Genomic DNA, 13,906 nt, shown 5'->3' with positions numbered 1-13,906 from the left:
CGTCCAAGTATCAATTTTTATACAAAACCATAAACCATGACTACAATCAGACTAGTGACATTTCTCTCCGGAAGAGCCCCAAAGCAGTGAGAGAGCTTGTTGTTTTGCCATCTAAGTTTGCTACAGATTGCACATTGTGGAACGTAATATGTATACAAAGCTGTTGTGTGGGTCTGCTATTGTTCATAGGCTAAAGGGAATCCATGCTTCTCTTCTGCAACCAATGGGAGCACTTCTTAGCATGCAACAAGCATTCTCTGGCAGCCCAAACATTGCAAAGCTTTTGCACCATGTCCAATTAAATGTGGCAGGATAATGAAGTACGCACCCAAATAAGGGTCATAATGAATCAAATATTCCAATTTTGGTTTCAGATTTTATTTCATATGCTTGTCCCTTCACAATTTGTCCAGGATCTAATAGGCATGTTTACAAAATCCACCTTTGTTGGATTTCTCTCCAGGAGTTGAGTCCCTTCAGTGTCAGAAATATATTTTATGGTAAAACTTGTGCTATTAGAGGTATAGCTGCATTGTGGTATCATGGTATACTGACGTTTCTGGAATGCATATTCAAAAAAGAGTTAAATTAAAAATTAAAATAAAATAAGCCCATGCAAAAATTTAACCCTTTGTGTGCCAATTTTTTTTAAGATGCACAAAGAGGTGCAGCTCATTCCTGAAGAGGGGGAGGGTAAATAGGCAGCGGCCAGGAGTGGTGCAGTCGGGCCGCCTCCACAGAGTTTACATGGCTGAAAAATAAATGTTTAAAATGCAATTTAAAAAAACCACAGTGAAACTCTTCCATGCAGTTACATGGGGCTACGCCAGCTATTTTGCTGGCGTAGCAACACTGCAGCATAGAGGGGCATTCCCAGGCCAAAAGGGGTTTGGAAGCTGACTAACATCAGCCCTGCCACTGGTAAAGCCCCAGGAATACCCCCCCAATGCTGGCACGGGCACCTGCTTTCAGGTTTTTGTTGCCTGTGTGGCAGTGCCAGCAGCCGAGGCTGGCGCTGCTGCATCGCACCGTAGCTACACCGTCCCATTATGAATAATAAAAATGTGGTCTTGAGGATACAGATATTTTTATAGGTTTTTCATAATGTTGTGTTTAAGTGAAAAAACACAAATGCCATTGTTTTGTTGGATAAGACATTTGTTTAACGTTTAATAGTATTTATAAATATTAAAGGAATAAACCATGTTTCTTGTATGAAATCTATTATCTTCTTTGTAAATTTTTACTTTTTTTCTGGAAGACTACTGGAGCAAAAGCCATCAACTAGAACTAGGGATGTGTGCTTCAATATATCTAGTCTGAATATATAACCCAAAAATATCTAGTAGTATTTTGGGGGTACATTCAGATAACCGGAGTGGTATTCGAGATTCTTGCATATCTGGATCCCACATATTTCTGGAAATATTTGGGAATATCGGGAGTCAGCCGTCCAGCAGGAGTAGGAGGAAGCCACTCCAGTCAACCTGATAAACTTCTCCTGTAGGATATAATGGAACTTGAATAATTCTTGAATCCCAGAAAAAAACTGAACCTGAATCTCAAAATGGTATTGGGCCTCCCCCCTGGATACCATCAAATACCAGTATTTATGCCCTTCACAAAATCTGTGTCCAGCAATACACCATCCCCACCCCCAGTACACATCCCTGAATAGAACCACAGAGTAGTAACAGAGTGGAACATAGGCAATTTGCTGATCGCTGTGATGTGGTGAAGCTTTAGGAACTATATCACACATGGGTTGTTAATTATGTGAAAGTCTTTTGCAAAGTCTTGTCAGATTCAGCTGGGACCAGGTAAAATAAAACCAGCCTTGCAGGTCAGGATTGCAAGGGGTCAAGCATACAACATAACAAGTAACAGTTCCAGGCAACTAGAGGAAGAAGGTGTGCTTGTGATTAGTACAGAATAGTAGCTATGGGTCTAAATGGGTAGGAAGCAGATGATGCAGAGCTAGGTCTTTCTACTACCAGCAAATTACTAGGATTGTTAAGCCAAGCACATGCAGATCTTATAGACGCCAGCTCTAAGCCTATGTTGGGCAGAGCCTAGAGTGACAGCTTACATCAGAACCAAATTGTTCCACTTGCTTGTTTGTTGCTGTGTTGGTGCAGGGAATAAGGAGCTGGACCCTAATTTCCATGGTTCTCTGTTAAAGACCCCCAGTTGCTTACATATCTTAAACTTACCTTTGTCTATATCTCATCCTAACTCTGTCCAGCTTCAATTATGTTAGCTCTAAATAAATCTTAAGTAGTACATAAGATCATATTTGGTCTGTATTTTATATAGATTTGGGATTACAAGATTTTTCTAGGATTATGTTTCTGTAAAAGCAGATGAACATGTCTTCATTGCCTGTAGTGTTACTTTGTAGTCGCTGCAGGCATAAAACACTGGAAGCATGCGTAGACGTTTCACTTAGTTTACCATCCAAAGATCACCAAAGGTCTGAATGGTACAAAGGATACCCCGGGCCTTCAGTTGTGGGAGGTCAAATCTGTAGCATAGATCTATCATCTGTGAAGAGAAAGTATCTTAACCATACAGGTCTCAAGTGTAGATTTTTAAATGTATAGCCTGGTGTTCTACTTATTTATTTAATTGCTAAAATTAGAGGCTTTGTGATTATTTAGTGAAAGGTACTGTGTTTGTGTTTGGAAACATTGTTGTCTTGATCACACTGTCTAGGGGTTAAGCACAGTTTTGAAAACAGGTTCTGAAACTGGTGTTGAGTACCAATTTGTATTAAGTGTATGTTAGTCTCCTTTATTGAAATATGTCTTCTTTTATTCAGGAGGAATGCCAGAACTATGTTCGTGTCCTGATTGTTTATGGCAAGAAGGTATTCACCTGTGGTACCAATGCCTTTTCGCCAGTGTGTTCCAGCAGACAGGTACGTTGTTCTGCTCAGATTCCAGGATGAACCAAAGCTGAATTAAATTGGTTTGCAGAAAAAAGATTATGAAGGGCATTTTTTTTAAAGTATCCTCCGTGATCCATTAAACACATTTGAGGTTTATTCAGATTAATCAGAGTAGAGATGGTCAACCAAAGGAAAGTGATGCAAAGGAAGAGATGTAATGACTTGTCAGAGATATTAATGGTATATGAAGACTAGCATTGGCTTTTGCAACTAGGAAGTAAACCTTATATATGTAAAAAGACCTGGTTTATACACTGGATAAAATTAGGATTCAGTCCAGCCTTGAACTGCTGATTCTGACTGGCAGTGGCTCTGGAGGTTCTCAGTCTTGCTGCCTGAGAGTGTTAGCTGCAGAACAAGCTGCTTGTTTTTGACCTGCATGTTGCTGCCGTGTCCATGGGGATCAGCAATCTGCAAGTGGAATGGGGGTGAGCGGCACTTTGTGGCAAAATGGCACCAGCGACCACGCAGGCAAAAAGACTTGCAGAGTGATGGTGACAGTCAGCCCATCTCAGCCATTTATTCCAGATAGCCACGTTTCTTTTTCTTACTCGTTTCTGCCTTAAATGGTCAGGGCGCTGTCCCTGTATGCTCGTAGATCACTTTGTACTGCATTTTATATCTGCTACTGCTATGGAGGATGACAGCTGCTCGCTACTGGCAACCAGGCATCTGGCAAATTGCAAGGCTGATCAAAAGTATGCCATGAAGAAGCTCATTTCTTAGCAGTCAATGCAGATGAGTAATGTGTCCCTTAAATAGTAAAATCTAACGCCTATTGTAGACGTTATGGCTAAGTTGGTGAGGCAGTATTCCTGAATGAAGCATTAGCTTCATGTCAGATCATGTGAAAGGGGCAGAAATGGATGAGACATAGGGTTGGATCCCACAGAGGATTTACACAAATGGAAGAGCAGGGTGATTTTTGTCAATTCCCCCCCTCTTACTTCTTCCCTCTGACTTCCTCTTTTGTGCTGCTCCTGGGGTCCTCTGTCCCCAGGAGCAACATCTGAGGGGGACATTTTGGGCTGCAGTAGGTGAGGGAAGGTAGTAAAAAAGCCTGCCTTGCAGATGGAAATCTTTTTTGTTAGCAGAAATGTTCTGTGGGATGCAAGCCATAGTAATTAGCCCATTAACTTCTGTAAATTAGAGGTGCAGGCTAAGATACACAGCACTTTTGATAATATTGCTAAGATGAAGATGCAGTTCATCATGGAGGTGAGGGGATTCTGGTGGCCATTTCCCCCCTTTGCCATGAGAAGCAAGTCGGTAAGTAAGAAATAAGTTGGGTGATTTTTTCCATTTCTGGACTGGGATCCAGAGTCAGCATAGGAAGTAGGAATGCTGAGGTGTCACCGCTGCAAATCTCTGGAACTAAGCAGTGGCCACACTTCCCTCAGACTAGATTTAAGTGAATGTAAGTTTTCAGATAACAATGGACACTTGTTATGGCATTCTCTGGGTTCTCAGTACTGTGGTCCTCTTGGTGCGCTTAGTTTCATGGGTAAATTCAAATTCATTAATACAGTCGACTGACCAATCACGTGCCAACACATCAAAATTTCCAGACACAATAGTTTTGCACCGCAGAATCACAGACTGCCCGTACATATAAAGGTGTAAGGTCAATAAAAGCAACCCCTGGCTAAAATTATCATCTTAAAATTGATAAAATTGTAAAATATTCTAACAAATCATTAATAAAGTTCTGCGTATTTTAATAGCAACAGGTCAGAACTTGGCAGTTTGGAGCATGAGCTGAGGGTCTTCTTCTAATTGGAGCTTCTTTGCCAAAAGCTCAACTAACTCTTCAGGGAATTTACCAAGTAGGGGGAAATAAGCTTTGATCTAACTTCGTGGTAGAATGGGCAACATATCAGTGCATGTTCGGAATTTCATGGGTATAAGTTTAATCTACATGCATGTAGGGGTGTTATATTACGCACAGATGTATTTCTTGTCCAGTTGGGTTATGTATGTATCGAACAATTGTCTTTACTGACTCCCTTTCTGTTCCTCCACTATTTTTTAAATACAGGTAGGAAATCTTAGCAAAATAATTGAGAAAATAAATGGGGTAGCTCGCTGCCCCTATGACCCTCGGCACAATTCAACAGCCGTGATCACATCACTGGGAGAGCTGTATGCTGCAACGGTCATTGATTTCTCTGGACGGGATCCTGCTATTTACCGCAGTCTAGGAAATGTCCCACCTCTTAGGACGGCACAATACAACTCCAAGTGGCTTAATGGTAAGAATGCTCTAAGAAATAAGAGCACCACTGACTGGCTGAACAGTCTTAGGCAACTACTCTTGCTTCATAATGGAGATCTGACAGGATATGGGAGAAGGGTTTCTTGTAGTAGTGAGTGGGAGATGCAGACAATAAGGTGGTTGATTTTATCCATTTCTGGGGGGAAATGGTACAATTGTGATTATTAGTTAAATCTCTCCTGTATGCCGGTTCTCCCAACAAAGAGCCATAATATATTAGCTCATTCTCAGGTATATTTATTGGAAATAATTCTATTCCATTTTACCTGTGCTAGGATTTTCCTCTGAGAAAGGGCTTCTTTAAAAGCTGTATGGGCTATAGTTATATTACATTTCAAGGCACTATTAACCATATGCTCTTTATTTTATGCTATGATTATACAGATTGGAAATTAATTTAATATTAAGATTTTATTGTGGCATGGAAGTTAATTTTTATGTGTACTTGTATGTTGTGTGTGTGTGTGAAATGCCTTCAAGTCGCAGCCGACTTCTGACAACCCCTTTTGGGGTTTTCATGGCAAGAGACTAACAGAGGTGGTTTGCCAGTGCCTTCCTCTGCACAGCAACCCTGGACTTCCTTGGTGGTCTCCCATCCAAATACTAACCAGGGCTGACGCTGCTTGGCTTCTGAGATCTGATGAGATCAGGCTAGCCTGGGCCATCCAGGTCAGGGCACTTGTATGTTAGGTAGATGAAATAAAGTTTTATTGTATTTTAGGCCTGTATTCCTCCCACCATAGTACCATAGTGATCCAGCAATTCTTCACCTCTCTTCCTCAATGTGGAGCCAGATTATCACAGCCTTTAGTAGGCAGGCAAGAAGAGGGAACTACTGACCCATTGCCACTTTTGGCCTGTTGGGCTACCATAGTAAGGTCATGTGGGAATTCAGTCCTGCAAAGATTCCCTTTGTCATGGTCTCCTTAGAGAAATTAAAATCTCTTCACTGGGAAAAAGGGGCACACCTACTGTAATAAAGGTTTCTCCTTGGATCAGAGCCAGCCAGAACAAGTAGGACTTTTTATTTTTAATTTTAATTCCCCCACCTCCCATTATGCAACTAGCATTTATCTAGAATTCTGAGCTATTTGAATGTTCTAAATGGCTGTAATATACCCAGTATTTTGGGACAGACTAGACTAGGCATTCAAATAAACAAATGCAATTGTGACCTTCTTTTTATTTGAATTCATAATTACCCAATTTTTAGCTCTTCCTCAAGTTCTTCAGATTGATTAGGTTATTGTTTCCTTCTCTTAATTTTATATTGTATTTTGAATTTGGATGTTTTGTTTCTGAGAACTTTGACATTCACTTACTTCAGCACCTTTGACTACAATCAGAAGTGCATGCATACTTTCCACTGCTGTGGCCCATGTGACATGCATCTACTGAAGTGTAGTCCAGTATTTTTTATGAACAGAGTTTGGAATTAAGAATTCATACAGTCAGGATGGCAAAACAATAATCTAAATGTGCAAAGTACAGAAATGTAAACAATATAGGTATTTATTTCCAGTCTTCTATCCTGCTGCAGGTACCTTTGCTTAGCACCCTTTTTTGATCCTAAAGGCAGCTGCTAATGGCTGATTCACAAATGCACATATACATATGATATTAAGGAATGGCATTCACACATGTAAATTGCTTCCACTCAAACTGTGTGTGATATAATGTAGAAGCTTTGTTGTGTTTCATCTGTGCGGGCCATTTTGCATAATTATCACTTGCGCCCACTGGGTGATTAAGTTGGGTATGTAAATCTGTCCTAAATCATATAGGATCCATGAGCTTTGTAGACCAAACTAGCCCCTTGAATTCAGCTCAAAAGTAACAGAAAGCAGTGCAAGAATTGCGATGTAAATATAATGTGATTTCAGGGCCGAATTACAGGAGCCATTTGGCCATGAGTGGGGCTGGGGTCTCCCAAGTTGACTCGGATTCTCTCCGGCTGAATGGCAGCTGCAGGAAAACATATGTTCCAAGTGCAGCACAGCATGATTCAGATATTGACTGCAGCTCAGGGGAAAGAGGGGCTTCTGCCCCCAGCCCCCGTGCCATTTTCCTGGCCCAAGATGCCCAGGGTGGGGGGAATGGTTTGCATGCATAGTGATCACTGCATGTGCAGGCTGTGTTGGGAGTGGGGAAGTAGGAAAGTTCTGTTCTGCTATTAGAGAATTTAATCTTGATTTAGCGCAAAGAGTTTTAGCATGTTATCTGTCATTCCTTACTATTGAGCTACAAAAGGCAGCTCTTCCCTTAGTCTTCAGTTGTCATTTTTAAGTGGGGGTCCATAAAAGTACCAGTTAATGGCCTGTTGTTTCTACCTTCTGTAGGGTAGTCTTTTCTCCTTGCTATAGAGCCATTCAGAATGTCAGATTGGACACCTGAAAGCTATAGTTCTTAAAGCACTTTTCCCAGAATAGTCCAATTAAATTCAGCAAGATTTGTCTGCAGCCTGTGCTTTGAAAACTGCAATCCTGGTACCACCTCCAGATCTCTCTAGACTTATTCCTATTGTTGATAAACAAAAGTTGTTTGCAGAATTATAAAAAGAAATTCCAAAGGAGAACAAAAAACCGAAAACACTGGCTTTGATACTGTCCTTTATTATATACCCTAGCAAAATGCCTGTCGTTATGACAGATGGAGGGAGGTAGTGGAAGCCCCTCCTCCTCTTGGACAGTGAGGACCAGTCCCCTCAGTGTTGAAGTGAATGGCAACCGATTGTTTGTATCACAGAAGATAGAAGCAAGCACTCAGATCTATTATATGGTGAGGGCTAAATTTCTTCCCTGAGCCTGATGCCCCAGCCACAGTGAAGCTCCTCCCATCTGAAGAATATCTTCACATGCCGTCTTTATTTTCTGTAGGCTGGTCATCCTAAGAGTGTCTGGCCTCTGTCTACCTAGCTGTACATACATATGCACAAACTTCCCAATGTAAGTAGAATTCTGCAAGAAAAATTCCAACGGAAGGAAGGAGGAGGAACAGAGCCTTCCCCTTTCCTCAGTGAAGCAACCATAAAAGTGAGGAAAGGGAAACTGAGCATGGAGAAAGCACAACCTCTGAAGCCCAGGTCTGAGCCCCTCCTACAATCGTTGCTTTAATGGCAAAAAGCAACATGAAAGAAAAAAACAAAGGTTAAGCTTCTTCTGAGACCAATCGTCCTCCAAAATTTTGGGGGAGGGCAGACAGCAAGGCACAGAAAGTGTCCTTTTCATGCCACAGGTGGGGTGAGAGTAATTAGATATTGGCTGAGGCTCTGTCAGCCTCCAGAGCAACCATGGGGAGTGGGAATTGAGTTTGATACACTTTGGTGTACACTTTGGCTACACCACCATGGTGTAGTGGTTAAGGGCTGTAGTTTGGAGTAGTGGACTCTAATCTGGAGAACTGGGTTTGATTCCCCACTCCTCCACATGAGTGATGGATGTCAATCTGGTGAACTGGGTTGGTTTCCCCACTCCTACACATGAAGCCAGCTGGGTGACCTTGGGCTAGTCACACTCTCTCGGCCTCACCTACCTCACAGGGTGTCTGTTGTGGGGAGGGGAAGGGAAGGGGGTTGTAAGTGGTAGAGAAAGTCGGCATATAAAAACCAACTCTTCTTCTTCCTGGTTAGCCAGTGGACTCCTCCTACCACTATGGGCCCAAGACCTGTGTATACTGTTTGCTGCTGCCAGCATTGTTCAGTGGTGGCTATTCAATAGCAAAAGCATTCATGTGCAGCCCTCATCTGGGACCATCTGGCATAGCTCCTTCTTCTCTGCTCTCCCTCTTCCCCATTTAGCACATGGGATGCATGCACACGCTCAGCGCTCTTTAAATGCATGGAGTTACAGACAAATATTTGTACGTATTACACACAGAGAAAAATGGTTCACACACCAGTGTAAGTAAGAGGTCTTATAGTAATAGCCAGATGTCAGCGAATTATTCTAGCAGAATGAGTAAAGCAAGAGAAAAACTGCTTTGGTGCAGATATACCTTATAATGTACATTTGCTGCAATGCTATTAATGCATGCCACAGTGGGGTGGTGAGATGGATATTTTACTCTTGCATTAAGTCAAGGAATCTTACAAAATTACTTAGTTGGAGATGAAGAGATTGGTTGGTTGTTGTTTTGATTAACTGTGCTGTTTTAGCTCATTGCCTGGTGAATTACTCAGTTTGTTGACTGAAAAACAATATTGAGTCACTTAATGAGTTGTTCCTTCCACCGAGTCTCACATTTCATGTTGGCTTCTCTGCTGGAAATTCCTCTTAAACCTGGGAGGATCCTGCTGCCTACATAGTATCAGATCCCTTCATAGCTCCAGGGGATTTACTATATCATCCCTGTATCATCATTCAGTACAACCCCAACTGGCAAGAAAATAATTCGACCTGCACGTTCCCCTTTCTCTGCCTGCCTTCGTCTGTATACCTGCCCTGAAGCGGCTGTCTGTGTGGTCTGTGTAAGTTCTCTTTCCAGTGGGCGTGGGCACACACACTCACACAGGCAAACACACCCTCGTAGCCCCCAGCAGCAGAGCACGATGAAAGAAAGAGGCAGTGGAGGAATCAGCCTGAGCCCGGAAGCAGCACCATCTCAAAACACTTTATTTCAAATTATCGGTAGCAAACTACCGTGTGCTAATTACATATTTCTGCTTCTGTTTTTCCACTGCAGGGAAAGCGCTAAACCTACAGGTTGTTTTTCCTGAGTAAAAATGGGCATCTTTTAACTTGAACCAGACCTATAGTCCATTATCATTATTCTAGATACCACTGGTTTAGCTTGCTACAGTCAGCCCCAGCAAGTTTGTGGAAGAACACGCTAACAAACAAGAACGATGCCTTAATGTGTCTTTTCTCTCCCCATCTCCATAGCTTTTTTTTTTTTAAAGTACTGTAATTACAGAACTGACTATTGCTTGGTCTACATGAGCAGCAGGGAAATGGGAAAACTGTTTCTGGGCTGTACACCGTTTCAGACTGCAGGAAGGGAATCCCATTACTCTATGTTCCCCATATTTAAAAGGTCTCCCCATTCAAAGGAAAACAAATGTCAAGGAGAAGCTTAGTCTCTAAGACAGTCACCATGTCTAGGGACTTGTTTTTCTTTTAATATGAGGAAAATTCCACCATGTGATTCTTAATTTGTAGATAAGGCTTCTCTTTAAAAAGTCAGTTACATAGCATGTGAAGAACTTTTCTCCCCATTAAAACATGCTGTTTGTTTGTTGCATACGAGCAGTTCTTACATGTATGTAAACAACTTACAATGCAATCCTGTGCAACACTGCTCTTATTTAAGCCCATTAGCTGAGATTGGATTTGTGCGTAGGATTGCATTGGAGTCCATTGAATTATTTTGTGTGTGATCTGTGATGGTGTGTGCCAGGCACCCCCTTGATGCCAGAGCCATCAAATGATGAATACGCATAAGTGAATTAGCCCATCGTTTGCAACCCTTTTTTAGATGCTGTGAAAGAGACTTGTGTTCCTCTTTCCCATCTTCCAACGACTAATGAACTTCTGGCCCCACATCCTGTGTAAATCTCACTTTTTTCCTGCTATGTAAATCTCATGGTTTTTTATGGCTTAATTTCTCTCCAGAGCCCAATTTCATCGCTGCCTATGACATTGGTTTGTTCACTTACTTCTTTTTCCGTGAGAATGCTGTTGAGCACGACTGTGGGAAAACGGTCTATTCTCGTGTGGCAAGGGTTTGCAAAAATGACATCGGGGGAAGATTTTTGTTGGAGGACACGTGGACAACATTCATGAAGGCTCGGCTGAATTGCTCGCGCTCTGGGGAAATCCCTTTTTACTACAACGAACTGCAGAGCACTTTTTATCTTCCTGAGCAAGATTTGATCTATGGAGTGTTCACTACCAATGTGTGAGTTTATGGGTTTGTTGCTCCCTATTTATTTCCTTCTAGTTCATAACTGCTTTTTCTGATATTACAGAATATATTGTTATGGGAGAAGATATGCACGACCCCACATTTCAAAGAGGCAGAATGCCATTTAACTGTTCTATAGAAAAACATGAACTCAGAGACAGAGGACTAGAAAGATTGCTGCTGCTTTTATTCCTGGTCTTGATTGCTAGTAATGGTGGATATTTAGAACTCTGTATTACAGGTTAGGGCGTGTGGTGTTTCATGGTATATGTAAAGACAGAGTGAAGAAAGAGACAGAAAACTCTTTTTTGCCTTCCCCCCACTCCCCCACGCAACTTTAATGTCTCCCTCCGAGAGTCCTAGTGACAACAGCTGCAGCAGCAATCCTGGTCAAGCTCAGAAATCCCCATCTTGACCAGTCTTGCTCAAGGCAAGTGGAAGACCTGTGCAAAATCACTGGGCAGAGGAGGAATTTCTCCTCCACATCCCTTCTCCGCTAGCATATTCCTCTATGAGGTCTCATTGCAAGCTGCCATATGCTACAAGAACATTCAATGTGGGAAAGTTTTCAACTTAAATGATTTTTATAGGGGTTGCGTCCCTTCCCAGTCAAATAAAAATACTTTCCAAGTGTTTCTGTTTGGTATGAGGGGAAGATCAATTACCCTGAGCGCTGTCAGTCGCTGCCTCCAAGTGGACTCCAAGGGCTTTTGTTTCCTGCTCCTTCTGCCATGCACCCAGTACCTTCCTTCAGCAGTCAGCCCTTTCCTAATGACCAAGGCAGTCTGGTGACTTCAAGGATACCAGCAGATGCTAGTGATAGGACTTCAGGGGGACTGGAAAAAAGGGGTTCCTACAAACACACAGTATTGTGTTTGCCCCCTTTGCCCTCTCAGCCGGTTTTTCAACAGAAGGCAGGTTTCTGAAGGGATAATGATATCTGCTCTTAAATGCTTGTAATTCACCCCCCACCCCAGGCCTTCAAGAATGGCTCCATCCATTGTTCAACTTGCAGTATGTCGCACTTCACCTTGTCCGACACCTTGGGTGTTCTCTCAGGGTTCGGTGAAGGTTGGGCCAAGGGGACCTCCTCGGCCTCAGACCACTCCAAGGGTGAGTCTGAGTTGTTCTCGCCCTCAGTAGATGCCAGAATGCCTTGGAGCTGCGAGTTCCCTGCAGCCTGTGGCTATCCTCCCTGGCCTGGCTTCACTCTGGCCTTTTATTCCCCAAACCCTGAGAGTCTCCGCCTGAGTTCCTCCCCCGGCCTTGCCCCCTGGAAGTTCATAAAAGGTCAGGTCAGGAGGGAGTTTGTGTCAGCCTCTCCTGGCACTTTATGCTGTAACGTGGCCCATGCAGCCCGGCCTGTCCCTGCCCCCGCTTGCCCGCCCATCAACTGGTGGTGGGGAGGGCAGCTAGAAGCACATCTGCATCTGTTTGGGGGAACCTGCCCATCCATCACTGTTCCGTTCGCCTGTCTTCAGCCTGGAAAGCCTGGAGGAGAGATGGGAGACATTTGTCCAATGTCCTCCTGGGTCAATGTCAGCATTGCTGGTGGCTTGTCTGGGCCCTGGCGACTAGGGTGAGCTTCCCTGGTGTGGTTTATGTTCGGGACAGGGAGGGTGGGCGGCCTCCCAGGACACAGTTGTTACAGGGAATGCTGGGGTCTCCAACTTTTAATGGGGGAATTAGTCAGTTTAGAGACAAATTTAGAGCACAAACCGAGAGGCTTTAGCGGGGTCTATTCCTGTGTCTACGCAAGGTGAGCAAAACCAGTAATAAACAAATGGCTAAAGAGACTGAATGCAGTCAAAACAGGATGTATTTTATTTAGGGGGAAAGGGGGCACAAATCATACAAGCGCAATTGCACACAATATTCACACACACACACACACACGAGTTCTAAAAGGGATAGCAGTAAAGCAGTTCATAGTCACCTTTCCTGCAGAGCGAGGTTCCAGAACAGCAGCTGCAAGGGGGAAGGGGAAAAAGGACTACACCCCAGGTGTAGGACTAACATCTTGTGTTCTGGATCAAAAATGAGAAAGAGAGAGTGACATGTGGCAGGTCTCTCTGTTTTATAGTCAAATTCTGCCCTTGGGGCAGACTGACTCACAGGGCATGTGAGCAGTGGGGCACAAAGGTAAGATTGCTTCAAAACTGGAGAAAAATTGAGTGGTGAAAAGGTGGGAGCCAGGGTGATAGGAATATGAGGGGATTATTGATGACTGTCAATCCCTCAGTGATTGTGTTATTGACAGCTGGCAGGAACTGGGAGCAGAGAGGGGAAGGAGAAGATGGGATTAGCTTGCCCTGAGAAGGAATGTAAGGTGTGGAAGGGGAAAACGCTATTGTTCTGAGTCTGAAGTCGTCAGGCAGATCTTGATATGCTGGCCGTTTCTTTGGTTATGCAAAGGTGTCCAGGAAGGCAGCTGTTCCAGGGGCGAGTCTCTGGCAGAGAGGCTCAGGAGCAGATTTTGGAGTTCTCTGTTCTGCTCTGCATTCAGATCCAAGATGGAGTTCATGTCCCCTTCCCTTCTCCGGGTCTAGGTGCTGTGTGCCATTCGCAGGTCCCTGCTGGCTCCGTACAGCGATGTCCGGTGGGGTGTCTGGGGTGCTCCTGTGTCTTGGAGTGTGGTGCTGTCTCTCTCCATGCCTCCCCTTCCATTCAGCAACAGTCCCAATGTACAGACATGAGAGTCCAAGGGTGTCCATATTACAGGGGGTATAGAAGGGTATCGTTACACAGTATGTATAATAAAGAAAGCCTCCATACTGGTG

The 13,906-nt window shown here is 43.4% G+C and overlaps 1 protein-coding gene across 2 annotated transcripts in view; it reads left to right on the top strand.

Annotated features, from left to right (window-relative positions):
* The window catches only part of SEMA5B (semaphorin 5B), a 347,995-nt gene that overhangs the window by 215,545 nt on the left and 118,544 nt on the right, over nucleotides 1-13,906 (top strand). For both annotated transcript variants that reach the window (XM_056861450.1, XM_056861451.1), the window contains exons 6-8: nucleotides 2,822-2,920; nucleotides 4,989-5,202; nucleotides 10,835-11,120. In XM_056861450.1, coding sequence (XP_056717428.1) covers nucleotides 2,822-2,920; nucleotides 4,989-5,202; nucleotides 10,835-11,120 — 599 coding nt within the window. The remainder of the gene's footprint in view (nucleotides 1-2,821; nucleotides 2,921-4,988; nucleotides 5,203-10,834; nucleotides 11,121-13,906) is intronic.

Source organism: Euleptes europaea, chromosome 15 (genome assembly GCF_029931775.1).
Source record: "Euleptes europaea isolate rEulEur1 chromosome 15, rEulEur1.hap1, whole genome shotgun sequence".
NCBI classification, from domain to species: Eukaryota; Metazoa; Chordata; class Lepidosauria; order Squamata; family Sphaerodactylidae; genus Euleptes; species Euleptes europaea.
This window is presented reverse-complemented; position numbering and strand designations above follow the sequence as displayed.